This window comes from Argopecten irradians, chromosome 13 (assembly GCF_041381155.1).
Source record: "Argopecten irradians isolate NY chromosome 13, Ai_NY, whole genome shotgun sequence".
In the NCBI taxonomy this organism is placed as follows: domain Eukaryota; kingdom Metazoa; phylum Mollusca; class Bivalvia; order Pectinida; family Pectinidae; genus Argopecten; species Argopecten irradians.
Window position 1 is genome coordinate 13,619,811 of NC_091146.1, and position 22,639 is coordinate 13,642,449.

Below are 22,639 nucleotides of genomic sequence, written 5' to 3' on the forward strand. Positions count from 1 at the left end.
TCAAAGGCGAAAGATAATATTTCAAATTATTTTTTTGTGTTAATTAGGCATATACATACACGATTAAACACCAATTATTGTTCATATAATGAATATCATTTATGCTGTGTCGGTGGTGGAGCATCTTTAAGGTACACGGACAATTAAAATGTAACATTAAAAATCGTTTCCCTAAGTAACACAATACTGAAATCTAAACAAGGGAAAGAACACCAACATGTCCTACCAAATACGTCGTCTCCAACAATGTTAAGATGACGTAGTGGCTTCCCATTTTGGATTTTACAACCATGCCAAATGATCCATTTTCGAAGTCCTTCTTCAATCCATTCTGGTTACCGATCAGCTCATCAAAGTACCACGTTGAGAACCAACATTAAACAACTTGAATTCGAAATTAGCACCACTAAATTATACCCCTTATAGTTGTAATGTAGGTATCATCTGGTTTGCCATCTAGAACACCAAACTAATACGGGAACTGTAATTTAATTGCAAATTATTTAGCTTCAATGTATACTTTGCAACTGTTCGGGTTCAGAAAAGTACGAATATCACCACAAGCATTCCAATTGATAATGTATACAAACTGGACACCATATATTATCGTGGGGTAAGAATCTTTTGCAGTCAAGTAATGCAATATCAATTTTCAGTTTCGGATCGGAAAACTGTCGGCACAATACCAAGTGTACTTCATAGCTCTTAGATAAATGACATGTACATATTATAGAAATGTATATTTAACTGGAATATCAGCACAAATACCACGGAAGAGTCTTCAGAAAAGTCATTCCTCTTCTCTGTTTCCAGTCACTTTTTTCGACTGCATCAGTACATATATATATATATATATGTTATAATGGCACCATTTATTGGTCATCTCTCGCCATGACACATCACTACAATGGGCCCTATAAATAAGGTATCTCTTGTTTTGTCTTGCCTATCTTGTGACTGTATTACTAACGTGGTGTATCGTAATATTCCGTATGTTATCGTGATTTAACGTGGTTTACCGTTCACATCCTTGACAATCCTGATTCATTCTGATCATGACCTATCCGTAATGTAATGTAACTGAATCGTGTTGCGTCGTGACCAATATTAATACGTACTAAACCGTATTGTACCTTATCAATTACGTGGCTGAACCGCATTAACACGTAGTTCACCACAACAAACCGTTGAATACTTGATACGTACGGGTTAATACGGTTGTAATAGGGACTAACATAGTATATTGCAAAACGGTTAAGTAGGGACATACCACGATTGTTTGAACCGTACCTAAATTTTGTTCAAAATTTGCCACGGATCTAAAAATACTTCTAAGTGTTACTACGTAAGACAACGGCTACTTTACGGAAATCTGCGCACCATTACAGATTACTACGAATGATGCCGGATTGTATCCGTAGCTAATCCGGCGAGGTGATCCATGAATGTGTGACCGGGGCTTAAAATACAATGTTTTTGATACAACTAGTCCTGTCGTGAGAACTCGAATATTACAGATAAATCTACATTCACAGTGTCCTTGACAGGCGAACAATTACAATAGTGTTACAACATGATTGATATATACATGCTTTAGCAACAATGAAGTAGCGCGCGCTGACAGCGCGTGCCCCAAGGTCAAATCCGTGACCTGATCAGTACTGGGTCATGCCAGTGTCGTGATAGATTAATCAGAATAGGTAGGTATTAATGGACTCTAGTATCACATTCTTCAGTTTGCAAGATTTATTTTGTAACTTGCTATCAATGCTTTCTTAACACGACACGCATTTTGTGGGTCGACGTTTGTCTCACAATGTTGGCCAGCACTCTTGTGTTATTTGATAGGAAGCGATTGTCTAGTTTACACATGTACTACACGTACATGTAAAAATATTGTTTGTGTCAAGGACTTATCTCGACCTATCTAGTTGTTTGAATAAAGTAATTTAGTCTCAAATATAATTTTTGAAGTACTAACAAGCAATTATCATTTAAACAAATACAAAATTAAATCGTTTAAATATCACCAAAAATCATAAATTACCGTCAGTAAGCAGTAATGTGCGCGTGCGTGGAAATCGAAAGCCAAAATGATATTTTATTTCCGACAGAAATATCAGCGCGCATGCTCCATTCGACCTTGTAAGTTAAATAAGATATTGCCTGTTTCATTTGTTTATTTGTAATTGGGAGAAAATGTAATTTTAAGAAAATGTATCAAGTTACATAAAACTTGACTTCATTTTCAGCGAAGAAATCTATATTCCAGAATGAATCGCTTTAACATGAATAATATTTTCGTGGAATTCTGTTATACCGATAATCTATTGCTAGACTGATATGGCGACCACTGGTCAGTTCGGTGTCTATCACTAGTGGTCAAGACTGTCACGTGCTGACATGTGTCATTAGGGTCGGACACCTTACATACCGGCTGATAAGAAACATGTAATTCAATAATAAAATGGCGTAACTAGTCGATAAAACACGTGTTTTCTCTCTGACGTGACATTACAACTTATCGACTAATACACGAAACGGAAATTCTCCGCCACATTCACCTGTCACGATCGGCGCCAATACATTTCGGGTGTTCTCTGGGTTTTGGTTAGAAATAAAGGAAATGATCAACCTTAATATCATATTCGAGTGTTATATTGCGAATGTTATCTTTCCCTTTTCAGCGTAATAGAGATGTAAACAAACATGTAGATGAACACGTTGTGTTAGTGTTATTTTGGACTGAAGAAGGCCCTATAGTGGTTGAATATATATTCCATAGAAATGATTTTGATTTTACTTTGAATTTATTTTGGCCTTTTATTTCGGATTATTAATATACTATAGCTTTATACCGTTTTTACCTCATTATGAGCGTAATAGTGGATCGTAGTTTCATACCTCGTGTAGTTTGCTGTGATGAACTGTACTGTAATTAAAATCAAATATCTTGTATGCCGAACCCTGTTCCTTGCCCGTAGAGTAATGCAACTTTCGTCTAGAACTGCTCAAATCGCCCTGACAGTAGTGTGTTTACCTTATTAGGCGAATTGTCTTGCCTAAAAAATCATTTTATCACCTCATCAGTGCTTATGTAGTGTGCGTGACTTTGGCTCGGGTATGGGTACAGCGTACATATTGTACCTGCTTAATCGTATTGATCAACGATTTGTAATTAGAACGGTATCAATTAAGATACTAAACAATGACGTGGAATTTGTCAATATATTATGCTATATGTTTCATAAGAAATGTAAAACAATACATTTATGCCATATTTTGCTTTTTGGTTATGTAAAAGAATTAGCTTGAGTGAATTGTCCCTTTAAATTCGCTGTAAGTTTTGACCGCACGGGTACTAACATGGTGATTTTAGTGTAAGTCAGATGGCATTTTTATGCAGGTGACATTTTGTTTGTTTGTTTGATGGTTTTTTTCTCCCTCTTTCTGTTTTTGTGACGGGTACATGGCAGATTTTATGCTTGTTTGACATTAAATGTTCTGGTCGCGAGTTTCTGACTAAACTTCCTTGCCCTATCAAGTCCTAAATTGACCATAGTTGTGTTTAGATGTATATGATATTAAAAAACTAGATTAAAAACTTAAAAGTAAAAACAGAGAAGAAATGTTTATATTAATGTCATATGTATTGTAATATTTTCTTTATACTGAATATTTGATTTTACTTTGTATCTGCTGTTGTTTTGCTCTGTCCCATGTATGTTTCCTTTTATGGTTGTATAATTAAAAACAGAACCCAGATTATTGTGACCTAACTGTTTTCGTGATCACGTGACTGTGAGGTGACACCAGACACACCGAAAGGTTAACGACTCCATTACTGCCGCGAGATCTCGTAAAAAATGCGAACAATTACACAATGGATTATTGGTCAAGCACGATGACCATTGTCCGGAATCCACTACTGTTAGTGACTAGGCCAACAGTCTAAGTGATTAGATCGGTCAGCGAATGTCTCCGAGGTTCCCGCCAATAGACTTTACATTTTAATTTTAATTTTAACAAAAATAGTTGTTGAAGTTTATGAGAATTTGGATTGGAGTCGGCGCCTAAGAGAAGATGGAAGTGATGTTGGTGTTTGCACTATGCTTAGTCTGTTTTCTACACGTGTCCATGGGCCAGAGGTTTCTGAGGCGGGTATGTACATTTCTGTACTGTTACTTGATTTCCGTAATTCTTCATTCTTAATTCAGTAATTCCACTTGGAAACAATTTATTAACTGTGTGGAAATACGTGCAAAGACCTTATATTTCTTATAATGCAACAACTTTGCCTCGCTATGACGGTGCATAATTAGTGATATAATTAGTACTTATAAGGCCGAAACAATATGTCTGTTTAGGATATCACTGGGAAAAAATAAAATCGGTAGGTCGGGAGGATTTTTTATAATGTCTTTCACTCTAAAGTAATGGCCAGAACCGGAGTCTGACATCGAAATCTGGGCTTTTAATTTTTTCCGAAGAAAAGTTGGACAAAAATAGGGTAGGGGTAAAAAATTAAGGTCGAACGGGTAACCCTCAATAGACGCTTTTTGTCCTAATATATATAAAAAAAAAACACACACACACAGAGCAAATATGATGGCCCGTAAACGCATTTGTTTTTATCTATTCACCCCGCTAAACATCTTTTCTTGGTAATTTTTCCACAGCGCCAGAACGAAATGTCGTTCATGGATCGCGAAATACCGACACAAGATATCTAGTTCAAAAAACCGGCTTACTGTCTTACGTGCGAAGGGAGTTAACTCTCATTACTTGTAATTTTCCTTTTAACTGCATTTCTTTTGTAAAATTAGCTTGTAAATTCAAATTTGTAAATCACTTTCATTGTGTACACTTTCGCGCTACAGTCTTTAGTAAATGTATATTAACATTACTCAGAGTTGTTCCTATTCTGCTTTGCTATTTGTTTGTTCAAAAGCTGCTTTCCTTTCCAACGTCAAAAAATTTAAAGTAATTCGGATATGAATTTTGTATTACTTAACGGATTTTGTATTACTTAACGGAGACTGATATATATATTGACAGAAATACACCGAGAATTTAAACAAAATTGTCAAACATTTGCATATGATGTGCGAAGTTTATTTTGATCGAATTTAAAATTCTGACAATGTTTGACCGTGTACGGTAACATCTGCGTCATGTTCAATAACTAGATATATATGCATACTGATTATTTATTTTATTAGAGTGTCACACATTTTCAAACATACAATAAAATATATTTGAATTAAAATGCCCATAAGAGAGCATAAAAAAGACTATCGAGACACTGTTGAAAATATAAACATTAAATATGGGCGCAAAAAGAAATTATAAGCGATATAACGTTGGCCGATATGTAAGATGTAGCATGACCCACCAAAAGCGACACAAAAAAACACTATTCGTGCCCTTGCCTTGCATAAATGTTAAATTAGTGAGACTGAAACTTCACTGCAGACCTCATTTATAACCTCAAAGAATCCGCCTGTACAATGAGAACATACGAATTAAGGAGAACCAACCACCCTCCGCAAATGTTTGATTCTGGTGTCTATTTTCCATCATGCCGGGGAAGTCTCCTGGAATCATAATATAAGATATGTGAATCTAGGTGAAACTAAGGTTGGAACCAGGAAGAGCTCCACAATCCCTGAAGCCCGATGTTCTGCTCTTAAATCTCTTTAACATCAGGTCACCGAGAGGTCGAAGACGACAGAACTGGCGAGAAAAGCAAGCACAACGAAAAGTAAAACTATAAAGAAATATGTGACACTGGTAACCATCTTATATTTGCGTTATCCAACAGGAAATAAACAATGATGCCTCATTCTAAAAGACACCATATTTTTCGAAAAGTGTCATGGTTTTACGGAACTTGAATTGACAGTTTGAGAGGCTTCTAGTCTACAAAATTTCGAACATGAAAAGGATTATTTTTTGAACTCTAAATATAAATCGTCATTATCCTCCAAACACCAGGAAACTGTCAAGTGTTACGGTTTGGGAAAAAATAACAAAATCCGGTGATGTTTTGTAATCCAAAATGATGTATTACAATCTGATAAATCAAATAACTGATTGTGGGAATAATAATTTGGTTGTTGGAAACAATTTTTGTCAAGCCAAATTACTTAAAAAAAATATTTTTTTTTCATTTCCTGCGTTCAAATCTTGGTAACTAGGTGGTATCGGAATTATTACATGTTAAAATGTAATGTCCAAACAAAATATGAAAAATTTGCTGAAAAATCACCATTTTTTTGAGCTTTAAAATCCGACATTTTTTGGTCCTGATTGACGTTTTGTATACTAAGCCATCACCAAATTCAGTCATTTTTAAAGTGTGCTCTTTTTATTCGTAAATATGCGTAATACTTTTGTTCATACTTTTCTCGCCTTTATTAGTCCCCTGTCGGTGAAACCGGAGGTGACTATATAAGTGTTTGTTCCCGTCTGTCTGTCTTGTCTGTCCGTCCGTCAGTCTGTCTGCCTGACTGACCGGATTTCGTTTCCAGACGATAGCTCGAGAAAAAAAATCAGCGGATTTTGATCAAACAACGGTAGCATATGAAAAATACAGCTTGGGATTGAATTTGGGTAAAAAGGTCAACTACAAAAGTCACTGTTATTAAAAATAGATTGTTCACAAATTTTAAGTTCCGAATGATAATTTGAGAACACATCAACGAAATTGGTTCAAACTTACACAATGATAACATAACTAAGAAAAAAACGTAATCGACGACAGGGAACGTGTGTTGCTTGCAACACTAACAGTAAACTTGTTTGAATTTGAAATTATTTTACATGTTACTGAGATGTATATTTAGGGATCGTGTAAAAGAAATAAAACATACATTGTAATATTGACTGACAGCTTCCTTTTTTAGTAGAAAGAATTGAATACTTTTCCATAGTCGTTTTGTAACCACCCTTTTGTTTATCTAACTCTCACGCTGTACACTGTACATGTAAGTTGTTTTAGGGACATGTACATCGCCCCAAGTCTCGCGTACCTTTTGGTTGCTATTAATATTCGTGGGACATACACAAGATACTGACAGTTGGGCGCTGGTTTCTCTCCTGATATTGCGATTTCCCCTTCTTTCAAGATGACATGATAATAAATGATGTTTATAGTAAACAAAACACAATAGAAGGTAAATGTCGCAGCATTTTAGATTTTATGGGACATCCTTTCCATTTATACTCTGTAACTATTTGGGGATTCTTATGTTTATTTCATTATCATTTCACAGAATCCGGATAGCCGCTTTGACTCCCGATTTGACTCTCGTTGGCGTCGCCCCTCAAGTCAGGTAATTATATAAGTACTCCTAAATCTTTCCATATAACTTATCTGCCATTATTGACATATTTTTATTTCAGACGAATTATCGATATGAAACGGGAGCACTGTAGTTGTGAATGAAGTTTCGAGGCCCGTTTACTCTTACGGAACTAAGAGCTAGGAACTCGTGATTAACTTCAGCCCCCCCCCCCCCCCCAAAAAAAAAAAAATAAAATAAATAATAAATAAATAAATAAACAAGAGCTGTTGGAGAACAGCAAAGCTCGCCTATTCAGAAGAAGTTGATGTTCAAGTATTTACTATTTAAACATGGAAATATGACAAATTAACAGACTCAAAAAACCCCTAAAGGGCCCCAAATTGGTTGTATTATCACGTTCAGCATCCATACACATTAGAAAAATAAAATTATAAACATTTATGATGACTTATGCTTAAACAATTGACAAAATAGAAACTTGCTCAAAAACTTAACATGGAAATATGACAAATTAACAGACTAAAAAAACCCTAAAGGGCCCCAAATTGGTTGTATTATCACGTTCAGCATCCATACACATAAGAAAAATAAAATCATAAACATTTATGATGACTTAAGCTTTAACAATTGACGAAACAGAAACTTGCTCAAAAACTTTAACGTAATATGGGACGCCAACGCTGACGCCGACGCCGACGCCGACGCCGGGGTGACAATATTAGCTCCCCCTATTCTTCGAAAAGGCGAGCTAAAAATTAAAAAAAATATATATATGTATACATTAAGTTAGAGTTTGGGTTGATTACAAAAGTTACATTGATACACAATCTAATTCAAATAACACTTGTGATTCCGCTCAACTACGGTGCTCTCCAACACGTTTACGGCCCCTATAGTTAGCCAATCAGTGTGGTTGATTCTCTCGGATGTATCTATGCCAGTAACCATGCTGAGGTATGAACGGGGAATGGTTACATCGTGTATTAGAGCGTATCGTAGTGGAGCGAAAAGTCAAACTTTAATGTTATTGGTTATATACAAGTACAGCCATTACGGGTTGGCAAGAACGAGTTTATAAATATAGTTAGTACTGTACTTTCTATCGGTTGTTAAGAAGATTTGATCTCTGTTTCTAGGGCTCAGCCTTTGATAGACAGGACTGGCGTAGCGACCCATTCACAAGTACTCGGAGTGGACTGAGTTGGGAAGATCGACAAATGCTCCGCGCCTTTGAACGTGGGTCTCCTAGCGACAGACGCTCCCGGCATACCGGATCCGGAAGTAGTTCTTGGGGTCGTGGTGGATCACAAATCGATATAGAGTTTGACACTAGAGGACGCTCCAATTCCCGAAGTCATTCTCGCGGATTCTCTAGGTTTAGTGATTCCGGGTTTCGAGGCGAATCACGTGGATTTAGATCATCAGGCGGATCCTCGAGATCAAATTTCGATCGCTTTGATTCCAGACCGTCATCCGACATCATAATGATCAGTTCGCACTCACAGGCCGCGGAGAGGCGACGAAGGACAGACCAGGGTCGACACTTCACCGACATTGGCATGCAGAGCGCGTCACAACCTGTTGTCATCCGACCCCTTGATCAGACTCTGTCTCGTTCTGAATTTATTCGTAGTTCGCGACCAGCCCACGATAGGCTAGTGAATGTGGATCCTATCAACTCTTCGTCTCACAGCTCAGCCCCGGTCGACCAGTGGCAGGAAATGAATGTCCCACAACTGAATACAGGGATCGACTCTCACACTAACAGCAAACCATCGACCACTACCATCATCAGTGCACCTAATTCTTCTACAAATACCATGCCCCGCTCACCGGATATATTCATACAAACATCTGCGCATGTCAATTCAGCCGGAAGTAGCGCCGTGTCTACTCAGGGAGCAAATACATCCAACGTTACAAACAAAGGACCGACGTCAACGATATCCAACAGTATTTTGGGTGGACCGGCACCAGGAGGTTCGTCCCTCCAAAGCATGTTGATGTCACTTGTTGGTTCCATGGATGTGAACTCACACCGATTCCCTCGGCCCACGGAGGAACCACTGGAGCTGGAGGAGATACTCATGCGCAAACTGATGGCTAGGGTGTGATGGGTCGGACTGATATCACTGTATAGACCACGATGGCGTCTATAGAAGGCACGCATAACCTTAAAGACACGTACTGATATACAAGGACCAAGGACGATGAAGGGAAGCCAACATTTTCCGATTCAACAGTGACCACGGATGTGGATAGATAACGGACCTATTTATAGAATTTCAATATCATAGGGTAGTGTTATTTATTACCTAGTTATGAGAAAAATACATTTTATTAATAATTAAAAAAAGTTCGAAAAATACATAAAAAATAGATAAAGGCAATATGTAAACACTTCAACTTATGGATAGAAAAAATCAGAGGAAAAATACTGTCATTTAATTTAAATTGAGTTACCGTTCCTTAATATCAAGAAAAAGAATGATCACTGTGAGTGAAATTGTTGTAATTCTGAATATGGCAAATTGTTTGAAACATTACACAGTATTGTGAATTGTATTCGAAAGACTGTATATTAAGTTTCCAACGATTAAAATTCAAAGTTGATAAAATTCTGAGTTGTTATTTTATATGAATTCACCTGGAAAGTCGAGGTGTTAGAACAATTGGCTCTGAGAATAAGCTGTGAAGGACACTACCAGCCAGACGGTATAGTTAATGATGCTCCACCGCCGACAAATTGTAATTTGTATCTGATTAAAAGTCAACTTCGCTAGCCAAGTGTACAGAAGTCTACGATACCCGAACCCTTGGCAGATGTCGTGTCAAAAATTGAAGTTTCCACTTCAATTCTGATTGGATGTGGCTTAGGTTCAGGCGAACCACATCCACGATACTCCCAGGGGTCCGAACAACATACGAGTCTCTACTGGACTATCTCATATAAAACCCGAAGGCAGAAGAAAATACAGGGATTTCCTTTGAAGACCCAACAGAGAGAGCGACCCCAACTTCAAAGCCACACAGTCAACTCACAGTGTGCCGTTCACGGCTTTTGATGTACATCAAAGGACTAAATTACTTGTTCTTTCCAGTTTGCCTCCAGTTTAAATTATGAGATATATGTGGAACGTAACCCCTAGTAATTCGAGGATAGGCGACCAATGAAAACGACAGCTTTTTGTATGTCAAATTTGTAAATTGAAGCGTTTCATGACTGTCAACAACAGCTCCTAGCAGAGTCATATTTAGACTAGCTTAATGAAGTACAATATTTAAGCATTCTATAAGGTCACACTTTCCCGTAATTTAAACTCTGACTAAGAGGTAATATAATCGTGCGTTCCTTTTTCAGATTCGAACCACTTGTATCGATATCAATCGACTGTATCTCAAATTGAACGCGTCGTACCAGAAGAACTGTACCGGTACAAGTGGTTCGTTTTCAGAAGCGTACCACTTGGATCCAATATGGCGGACTCGAGTTTTGTCTTTTGTCATCAAAATGTTTTCTTTTTGAAAATAAGACAGAGTGTATTTATATCCGATGACGATGAAATTACATGGATTATTTGTTTCAGTGTGTGCCGAAGTTACTCAGGTATCACTTTCATATCAATTTTATTGTTTACACCTTTGCTACATTACCTATGTCTTGGCACTATTAATTTCCAATTAGCTAATTACAGCGCGTTTTGATTAATTTCATTTAAAATTTGTGGTTGCGCAGCGTCATAAAAAACTAGGATAAAATTTGAACGATACATTGCGTCAACGGCTGTCGAGACGAGATATAAAACAATTAAGGGGAGGTAACTCTACTACATTGTTAGGTAGCGAGTTATAATTGTCTACTACCCTTCTATCCAAAAGTATCTTGTGTAAGTCTGGTCCTGCTCCGTTTCTTATATAACTTATTGATATAACATCTAGTTTGTGGAGTTACGGAGAGTGTGAATAACTTTGTCCACTAAATCTATGTCATTGAGTATCTTAAATGTTTCGATTTCAGAAATTACTCGACTTTCATAATCGAAGCGTACAGATGTATCTTTCATATGGATGTCGCCATCATGAAAAAATCTAATCACTTTAGTACAACTGGTGCAAATGAACGAATCCGCAAATTGAACACACGCTTAGACTAAGAGATCATGTTGAAGTGAGTACCTGGAAATGACTTTACCTGTAAATCGTAGATTTAGACTGCCTTTCTGTTGGAACAATAAGAGGACTGATGTCCACTGGATAACGACTACTGAAGCGCGCTAGTGTTTAATGTTGATCTGAGCGTTATAATGTTAATGTTGATCCTCCCATAGTTGTCGTTACCGTGTAATGATAATATATTTGATACGGTTTTAATAATAGAGTAATAGAATCTTACATGGGTCTGTGAAGTGGACAGGGATAATTCAACCCGAGTGGAAGATTTTGAGCGGTCAACCCGAGGCTTGCCGAGGGTTGACAGCCAAAATCTTTCATGAGGGTCGAGATATCCCTGTCCACTTCACAGACCCATATTTGATTATTTTTCTCCCATACGTAGTAGAAAAGTGATGAAATTCCACTTGGTTTCCAGCTTTGTGATAGTGCCATTAGCGTAGGAACGTCGTTATGCGTCAAAATTGATGACGTCATCATCAATGCGCGCCACAGTTACGCCGCATGTATTGGTGACGTCACGTTTTTGTCTAGCGCGTGCGAGCTGTCTTACCCCATGTGTTAGATAGGGTTATCTTTTCCCTAGTAACCGCGGGATATCCCTGTGAAGTATGGGAGAAAAACATATCTCGGTCTCATTATTAACAAAGAAAATAATTACAACAGACAAATTCCATGATGGCTTGTATGTCAATTTCAAACTTACAATAAATAAACGACTGTAATAATGATAATGACGTTAAGGTCAGCAGCTATTTAGGCAACGAACAACATTCAAATTAAACGTGAAACGCTAGCTTGCCTGTTAAAGTTGCCGTGTCCATTTGACATTCATACTCCAATTATTGTCAACTGAATGCAGTGTAATGCTTGTATTTAGATTTTATATCAATTTTATAATAAAATTCTCAAAAACAACTGCATCCATAATGCGTATTGATTCAGAAAAAAGAATCCCTTGAAAAACCACTATAATGGTTACATTTAAACATACTTCATTTTATAAAATAGAGTGTGAAATTAATTATAAGTATTGATGTCACAATTTTTTAATTTTATCGGGTTATGAAAAAAAAAAAAAATGTTTGCAAACTTTTTGTGAGAATCCGCTCCGCGGATTCACACAGTTTGCAAACAATTTTTTTTTTTCATACCCCGATAAAATTAAAAAATAGTGACATCAATGCTTAAATAAATAATTAGTTATTGTCAAAAACGTAGCAACCCTTTGAACATCTATCTTCAGTGATCATGATACAACAATTGTGGCGTCACAATGGTAATGACGTCATATAAGCGGATGGCAGTTCATAGACTGATTAATTCCAACTGAGTTTGGTACATATAAGGTTACACAGAGCATACAATGATACACACAGAGCATACAATGATACACACAAGAAATATAAACTAATTACAATCTTCAAACTTTAACTGAGAAATTGATACTGTTTTTTTATTGATTATATGATTTTGCAAAAACATAGTAACAAGTACATTTTTTTCGAATCATTTCATCAGTTTATACTGACTGAGCAGGAAACATGAGGTATGTTGTTCACAGCTGACTGAGCAGGAGACATGAGGTATGTTGTTCACAGCTGACTGAGCAGGAGACATGAGGTTTGTTGTTCACAGCTGACTGAGCAGGAGACACGAGGTTTGTTGTTCACAGCTGACTGAGCAGGAGACATGAGGTTTGTTGTTCACAGCTGACTGAGCAGGAGACATGAGGTTTGTTGTTCAAAGCTGACTGAGCAGGAGACATGAGGGCTTGTTGTTCACAGCTGACTGAGCAGGAGACATGAGGTTTGTTGTTCACAGACTGACTGAGCAGGAGAGCACATGAGGTTTGTTGTTCACAGCTGACTGAGCTGGAGTTTTTCACTGAGCAGGAGACACGAGTTTTTAAACGACGTCGCCATCGACAAAAAGGTATCCCGGGATCACATGAATCAGTATCATACCCATCGACTGATTAACTATTATATGATACATCCACATGTTCAGCATCATTCACAGGAACAGGTTCGCCAGTAAACTCAGTAATAGACTCGTCAGGATACTCAGGAAAAGGCTCGCCAGTATACATATAAATGGGGTCTTCTGTATTTGTAGTAATGGCGTCGGCTCGTGTTGTCATTTCCCCGCCATACGAAGAAGTACTAGCGTCGTCTAGGTGACCAACACTGACGTCATCTGCGGATGTAGTAAAACTATTATCTATGGATGTGGATCTACCGGGATCTGGTGATGTTGTTCTTTGTGTAGAAGTACTGACGTCATTTTGTTGTGAGGTTATGACAACGCCCGGAGAGTTGGTCAAAGTCTCATCAGGAGGAGTAGTGCTCACGCCGTCATGAGAGGTAGTACTGACGCCAGCTTGTTGGATAGTACTGACGTCATCTGATGTAGTTGTTACGCCATCTGGAGAGAAAGTACTAACTCCATTTTGAAATGTACTTCTCGGGACGTCTGCAGAAACAGAACTGAGGTCATTTGAAGCGGTGACGTCATCTAACTTGACTACATCACTAAGTGTAGAGCTGACGTCATTGGCAGATATCTTATCTGGAGAGGTGACGTCATCATGAGAAATGTCATTGGCAACTCCTTCAGTGATGTTACTAACGGCGTTCGTAGGAATTACACCTATATCAATTGAATGGATAGAAGTGACGTCATTTGATTCATTAGAGCTTAAGTCATATTGGAGGGTATGACTGCTATTCTCTACATTCCCCTTTACGAACATCTGTATGACGGTGGACTGATTGACACCCCCGGCAGAACAGAGCTGTTTAGCACATGTTCTGCATTCTTGATTACCCATATTGTAGTTGAATGAATGACAGTACGTACCACAATATGATGAACACTCGATCTGACTATGTACGTTCCGCTCTACAGTCAAAACGTCAAGATCGTAGTCAGTAATAGGCACGTAAATTACACGTGTAAACGAAAGTGACATCATCGCCCGGACCTAACATCCAAAACCTAAAAGCAGCCACACATAACTGTTCATGACTGAACGACTTTTGTTTTATATTCAGGAGGCAAAATCCAACACCTCACGAATTACATATGCAGTTTTCAGTCACAACAGTTTCGGGTAAGACACATTGATCTTACGTAAAGTGTATAAACTGAACACAAGTACAACCGACTTCAGCTAAACCATCTTGTATCAGCAGGTGTCGTTACCAGTCTGATATTGTACCCATAGCTTTTGTGGTATTGGGAATGCGCATGCTCGATATCGAGTCCTGTATGGCGTACTGCCTCTATCTAATGGATCGTTCCGCACACAGAGCGATTTCAGAAATATCTACAACTGCATTCTTTAAACGTGGATGTTCAGGACAAATCATTCCAATGGAGCAAACTAATTGGTTTTAACACCTGGTTTTATGAACTGAGTACCTTTATAACACGCTGTTAATGAAACTTATCCATATCAGATACGTAACGTTAGTTTTAATTTATTAAACACCATCAAAAGGAACTTCCATCAAATGAAGATGTCAAAGAGAATGGTATAGATCCAAATGAGATAATTTATGTGTTTGTACGAACTGTTCTGGGTGGTTTTTCCGCGGGCAATAGCTTCAAAATGACTTATTAAATAAGTACGTATCTCAAATCGTTATCAAACATTTAAACCTATCAGACTTAACAATAACACTCTCCTGTTGTACAATGTGACGCTATATCTGACAGATAATGGCCAAAAGGTATATTAGGCTTAGAATGTTAACGGAATGACAAGCTCTAAAACTGCAAAAATTTATAAGACATACGAGAAATCCTCTTGGTTGAAATTTCGCCATCCCCCTCATCATATCACTTCAACACTCCTCAAAAACAAATTGTAATTTTAATAGAAATGTATTTCAAATATATGAAATAATGAAGCAGAATTGTATATAGATATATATAAATAGATATATATAAAAATTATACATATTCGTAAGATACCTTATTTACAACTAGAAATGAATTATTTTTTAATTATTTTTGTTGTAGATTTTAGTTTTTTTTTCAGAAATCACTCACTTATGATAATAGAATATATGATTACATTTAGCCATATTGCTCTAAAAAAGAATTTGCTTCTTCATCAAAATCTAAAAAAATAGACAAAATAAATATCATATGTATATGTTCCTACATAAACAAGTATTGATTCTGCCCCTATTTTCTAACCCATGTCACAAACCCTAAAAGTTTGACAAACTTACTTCACGTTAATATAAAAAAATAATTAATTGCACGAAAAAATTCCGTGCCATATAGTTAGGAATGTTTTTTGTGTGTGAAGTTAATTTTTTATATTGGTTAATTTTATCTACAGAACCAATTATTGTTCATATACATGATGAAAACCTAGCCAACAGAAATTCGTAAAAACTTGGTATTGACCAAAGATGCCTATTTATGTTCCACTTACCGCTAAAAACTTTAAATGGTCACCAATACTTTTTTTCACTATTCACTTATTTTTTAAACATCTTATTGGGAGCTTTACATGCTACGATTTAGTGACGCTTAGTATATCACTGTGCAAATTTTTTCCATTTCTGTTGTTCAGTTATTAAAAGTACTTACTTATACACCCATTACCACTATTGAAAAGTTGTGCAATTGAGCTACTGTTGCTAAGGTTTTTAACTTCACGTTGATAAAAATTAAATATTAATTAATTGCATCCCGAAATAAGTATTACAAAGTCGTGGCCAGTCGTAAAGTGTCGATAGAATAGAGGCTATGTGTTATGGAATGAAGTACCTGAGTTAGCTACGCGCATGCACCAAGAGGCGAAACTGTTGGTAACTACGTGTGTGTTTGTTTTAACTTAGTTTTTTAATATTATTTACCACTGTTTTTATTATATCTTTTATCTTATCACATTTGAATAGCATATGTTAGTTAATACTACCCAATTTATTTCATTAAACCACCAAATCAAAAATTGTCTTCAATCAATGACATAATGATATATACTCATGGTTATGGGTTTTACCTGTGATGTCAGTTGTCGTGCGGTGGTTGGAGTATAACACACCTTTAAGAATACACTTACCTGTTTCTCACTACAAATAGACACCAAAATATGTCGGCAATCACACATTCGGGGAACCGCACGCTGTATGGATAAGTACAGAATATAGGTAAACTCCTATAATAAGCCCCTTTATAAGCCGATGCTTGTTTACCATTGGGATTATATGTTCCCTTAAGATTTAATTGAGCTTATTGATAAATTATGATGGAATGTGCAGCTCAAATAATGCTAAGTATTACTGTATCTATAGCTGTTATTATATATGTTACATGTACATGTATTGTTTCTGTAGCTGTTATACGATAAAACAAACATATTAAATCAATATATGTTACATGTACATGTATTGTTTCTGTAGCTGTTATCGACCTAGGGTTATACGATAAAACAAATATTAAATCAATATATGTTACATGTACATGTATTGTTTCTGTAGCTGTTATCGACCTAGGGTTATACCATACAACAAATATTAAATCAATATATGTTACATGTACATGTATTGTTTCTGTAGCTGTTATCGACCTAGGGTTATACGATACAACAAATATAAAATCAATATATGTTACATGTACATGTATTGTTTCTGTAGTTGTTATCGACCTTTGGTTATACGATAAAACAAATATAAAATCAATATATGTTACATGTACATGTATTGTTTCTGTAGCTGTTATCGACCTAGGGTTATACGATACAACAAATATTAAATCAATATATGTTACATGTACATGTATTGTTTCTGTAGCTGTTCCTATCATCAAGTTTTATTTCCCCCGTTAGAGGATATTGAATACAATTAAATTCACACAAAAAAAAAAAAATAAAGAAAGAAAGAAAAGAATAATGAAAATAAAAGTTAAATAGGTCGGAGCTCGCTGCTGGAATATACAATTTATGAATAAGTTAATATAGCCGCGCGGTTTAGTAACGTTGATTAACTTCAATGGTTCACAAAAGGCATCGCTTAACGCGTACAACATATTGAATTGACTTTATAAAGAATTGTCTTTGGTCTGCAACACTGGTGAAGGGGATTACTGTACTGGCTCCTAAAAAACTACGGGTGAAGGAGGAATGATCCAAATTTTCAATGAAATTGAAAATAGAAAGGTCAAATTCAGATTGAATATCTTCCATGAAAGTTTGTCTTAGGGCATCGTAGAAAGTACATTCAGAACAAAGATGAACTGCAGCGGTGTCAAAAGTCAGAGAGCAGAGTGGACACTGGTTACCGGCAAACACTCTCGGTAATGCCAAAACTTTACATAAACAGTAGATGCTCTTAATATCAGACGAAGATTCAGCAGCAAGCCACAGTATATATGGGTCGTATGATGAAAGCAAAAACACCTGTTCTGAAGTGAGATATGCCAAGGGTAGTAGGAAGAGAATGGTACTTGATAGAGTGGGAGAGAGAACTTTGTCTACAACTACAGCTTGAATAAATGAGCCGTTAGCAAACTTCAAACCCTACTCATTGTCATCATTTTCAACCGACACAGCCTTCAATAGGACGACAGCAATATTAACTTGTTATCCACACATAGTGCACTACATGAGGATAAAAGGTTAATATAGCTTATTTATATCCCAAACAATATCAATCAGTTCATCGTGTTATTATGTAAAGAACAACTCAAATCACCATCCCGTGAAATCGGCGAAAGCGCCTGAAATCACCAACCCGTAGAATCTGGGAAAGCAACTCAAATCACCATCCCGTGAAATCGACGAAAGCGCCTGAAATCATCATTCCGTAAAATCGGGGAAAGCAACTCATATCACAATCCCATGAAATAGACCAAAAAGCAACTCAAATCACCATCCCGTGAAATCGACAAAAGGAAGATCCGTTCCTTATATACACTGTATACTCATGAGATGGCTAAATCACGCTAATTTCTCCCTTTTTTAGGTTTCTAGCCAAAAGCATAATATATCTGATCATGTGAGGCGACACATGTTCCATATCAGATACCTGGAGCAACATGTTATGTATGTATAATATGTCACATTTGTAATTTATATGTATGATGAACAAATGATCTGTGTTTCCTAACACAAAAGCACTTGCATGCTACATTCTTGCTTCATATTTTTAAGATGTACTAAGCACTCGCTAATTAAAAGGTAACTTAACATATTTGGACATTTTCCCTCATTTTTATTTTCATACAATGTAGGTTGTATTAATTTTGCTATATCCAATATACTGTTTTCTCCAGTTTTCATTCTGTATATGTATTGTTGTTTTAATTAACCCTCCTAATAACAAAGACAGTATTTCGTTGTCGAATTGGTCAAAACATTCATGTTCAGACAAAATGTCGACTATTATATAAAAAAAGATGTATGTCTTTCTTTAAGTTATTTACAGCAGTTCATTGATCGCTGATGATCCCAAACATTGTTTTGTCAGGTTGTTACATAACGTCTGCGACCAATTATAACCAGTTGTCGTACTGGTGTGTCATACATTCTATGTTTTATCGCAATGTCGCCCCTCGTATTGTCTAAAGCTATAAATATACAACAGCATACGCTATAATTGTCGTATATTTGGCCTTAAATAACGACCGGAAGTTATAGTGTTACTGGAAATTTTGGAATGACGGACTGTCCCAAAGAAATATGCCAATTACGTTCCCATCTTTGAATTATTCTTTGCAGTACAACACAAAAATACGCATGGCTACATTGGTGATCGGCCAATTAATTGCCACCTGGAGATGAATATACAGTGACATTTAACTGTTATAATTGACTTTAAATAAAACACCAAATCGATAAAAAACAAACCAAAACTTAAAAAAAAATGAAAATGCTGATGCATGCATTTATTTTATTTTTCACTCCGACATGTCAACTACTGTGCATCCGTTTGAATTATTTATAAACCTGCTTATGTCGTTTTACAGTCATGTTTGGATATCTGAAAAGGTTTTTTTTTACATTTAAAATGAAATATTAAAAAATATTATAAACACTGCCGTCTCTACCACCACAGGTATTCGATTGGAATGCATTTCAATAACATCCAAACGAGACAACAATTCTAGACTCTGCAGAGATCGATGGAACTGGATTCCTGTATATCTAGTGACATTTTTGTAATGCACGTATAGCTGTTCCAAATCTTCTCAGCTTCAAGTTGTAGTAAACAGTTGTGTCTAGCTTATATCAATTTGATTAAAAATGCATATCCTTATTCCCTCTCCATTTGCTGAAATGATTTGTTGATATACACCCCGAACTTTAACTCAAACACATTGTTTTCCACCACGCCACATAAACATAAAATGCCATTTCGTCTCAGACTACATACCCATTTAGCTATGCTGTGTTTTTTGGGCGAGATGACTAGATACACGAAAATGATTCAGACAACTCTGTCACTCTTAGTCCACTAAAAGTTACTTTCAGGATTCTAAAAGAAGCAATTTACTTGTCAAATTCGAAAGGTCACCAAAATGTGACCTCTAATGGGGTGTTGCCAGATACTTTATCAAGCGGTGTGTGAAAAATAATCAATTTCAAAAAGATTATGCTGATATTGTTTTTTTCATATCACAAAGATTTTGAACCATAACCATAGAATTACATAGTGATGCATTTTCTGTTGTAACGAAATTAAATCGATAACCAGCATACATGTCCGCAGCTAATAAGAGCCGTTTTTTATTTCTAAAGAGATGTGGCAAGGATATTGGCTGAATAAAGTCAAATGTATCTAAAGACTAATATTATAATTCCTTACTTTGAGAGTGTGACAACCCGAGGGGAATGCATGAACGTGCGACCTGGACAAAATCACGGTACACATTTTTCATGTACACATTTTTCCAATTCGCGTGTATAAGATGTCATGTACACATTTTCCAGGTACACATTTTTCTAATTCGCGTGTACGAGGTGTCATGGTACACATTTTTCTAATTCGCGTGTACGAGGTGTCATGGTACACATTTTCCAGGTACACATTTTTCTAATTCGCGTGTACGAGTGTCATGGTACACATTTTCCAGGTACACATTTTTCTAATTCGCGTGTATAAGATGTCATGGTACACATTTTCCAGGTACACATTTTTCTAATTCGCGTGTACGAGGTGTCATGGTACACATTTTCCAGGTACACATTTTTCTAATTCGCGTGTACGAGGTGTCATGGTACACATTTTCCAGGTACACATTTTTCTAATTCGCGTGTACGAGGTGTCATGGTACATGATAGCCAGCGAAGAATTGATAAAGATGTTTTCTAGACAGTGTCATGCCACTATTAAGGTAAACACGCTTCTGTAAGAGCAATTTGAGTAGTTTTAGACAAATGTTGCCATGTTTCAGTAGCGCGCGGCCAGGGTTCGGCAATACAGTACAAGACATTGGACGGAACGCGACGTTGTAACCACACACTGTGGCCACTGTGAACATTTCTGTACACATGATACCAACTACTTCAACAACTCTACATTTCATTAGAAGTGATGTATTTCCGATCTATCCACAATGTACTCTGGGTTGTGGTGAAAGAAACAATCCCGTCTACCAGCGTGTTGATTTGAAAATTTTATTAACTTTTCGGTGACTATTTACCGGCTTTGGAATGGGTGTAGTGTACACAATGTACATGCTTAATCGTACGTATAGCCATACGATTTGGAATTCCAATGGTATCAATTACCTTTATTAGCGATGCAAAATATGTCAATAGTTTTATTTTATTTTTCATAGCGAAAGTAGAGCAATACTTTGTCAGATTTTGATTCGTGGTTATGTAACAGAATTAACCTCACTGAATAGCCCCTTTAATATCAAAGTCGATCGCGGCTCAGAATGCACAACCTACGCATGACCAGGTTGGTATACCGATACATACCTCCTCTTCGGTTAATATATTCCGTCTTTGCATATTACAAAGTTAGCTCCCTTGCGGGTAAGTATCGATTGTTTCGTCATTATTTTGTGAGCGCAATTTACGTCATTTTCTCAGATAACTCTGTAATATGCAAATCCGGAATATTACATAGTATGGAATTGATCCAAATTAACATCAAATAGGAAAGAAAATTAAAAATCACTTTATAATTACTATGAACACTGTGCAAAAGTGACTCTGACGTCACAATCCCGTGAAACCAACTGGATGTTGATCATCATTAAACACTTGATTGCTTATTTCGACCTTCTACCATTAATCTGATTAAATGACAGGTCCTTACAACCACTCTGTTAAATAGAGGATCTTACAACATCCCATAAGGGGTCACAGTCTGATGACCTTTATACCACCTGCACTAAGATAAAATGTATTTTCTTCATCTTACTATCTCAATTGAAAACGTCATTTCGTCCCAGTATGCATATACATTTAGCTTTCTTGAGCTCTTTGGGCGAGATGGCTACATGCACGGAAAAACTTTTGACAGATTTTCAAACTAACTCGTCCCTAGTCAAGATGCTGGCGGCAACAATTTGATTGACCATGTGCAAAGGTCACCAGAACGTGATCACTAATGGGATGGTGTCAGATCTTCCAACGACGGATCTGTATTTAACTCAGATTGTGCTACCACATTATTGAATCGAATCTATTTTCTGGTTTTTTTTTAAAATTTTATATTAATTTTGCAGTTTTAGAGCTTGCCATTCCCTTTAATGTACCTGGTCTAATATACCTTTTGGCCGTTATCTGCCAGCAAGTATTTAGCGCCACATAACGAAATAGGAGAGGGTCCCTTGTCATTTTGATATGATCAAATGTTTGTTAACTGAAAATGAGTACTTGTTGAATAAGTCATTGTGAAGATATTGTCCGTGGAAAACCAGCCCGAACAGTTCGTAAACGAACACATAAATTATCTCAGTTACATCTATACCATTCTCTTTGACATCAACATTTCGATTAAATGGACTTGATGGTGGTTTATAAATTACAACTAACATTTCGTAATGGTGTAAATTGATTCGTTAATAGCATGCTATAAGGTACTCAATATCTAAAACATACGTGTTAAAACAATTATTTTGCTTGATTGGAATTTGCTGTCCACAACACCGGCGTTTAAAGGGTGCAGTTGTTATAGACG

At 36.6% G+C, this 22,639-nt stretch overlaps 2 protein-coding genes across 2 annotated transcripts; one reads left to right on the top strand and one right to left on the bottom strand.

Annotated features, from left to right (window-relative positions):
* The first annotated feature begins 3,959 nt into the window (after positions 1-3,959).
* On the top strand, positions 3,960-9,928 carry LOC138306272 (uncharacterized). Its single transcript, XM_069246685.1, has 3 exons — positions 3,960-4,161; positions 7,278-7,337; positions 8,447-9,928. The coding sequence occupies exons 1-3, from the start codon at positions 4,084-4,086 to the stop codon at positions 9,422-9,424; spliced, it is 1,116 nt and encodes a 371-aa protein (XP_069102786.1). The 5' UTR covers positions 3,960-4,083; the 3' UTR covers positions 9,425-9,928.
* Positions 9,929-13,458: 3,530 nt separating this feature from the next.
* LOC138305613 (mucin-21-like) lies at positions 13,459-14,313 on the bottom strand. The gene has a single exon (XM_069245913.1). The coding sequence runs from the start codon at positions 14,311-14,313 to the stop codon at positions 13,459-13,461; it is 855 nt and encodes a 284-aa protein (XP_069102014.1).
* Between the last annotated feature and the right edge of the window lie 8,326 nt (positions 14,314-22,639).

Bases quoted from the DNA above. Each gene is read 5' to 3' on its own strand.
- LOC138306272 (XM_069246685.1), top strand. From the start codon at position 4,084: ATGGAAGTGATGTTGGTGTTTGCACTATGCTTAGTCTGTTTTCTACAC. The intron at 4,162-7,277 runs GTATGTACATTT...ATCATTTCACAG, and splicing joins GCCAGAGGTTTCTGAGGCGG to AATCCGGATAGCCGCTTTGA. The intron at 7,338-8,446 runs GTAATTATATAA...CTCTGTTTCTAG, and splicing joins GGCGTCGCCCCTCAAGTCAG to GGCTCAGCCTTTGATAGACA.
- LOC138305613 (XM_069245913.1), bottom strand. From the start codon at position 14,313: ATGGGTAATCAAGAATGCAGAACATGTGCTAAACAGCTCTGTTCTGCC.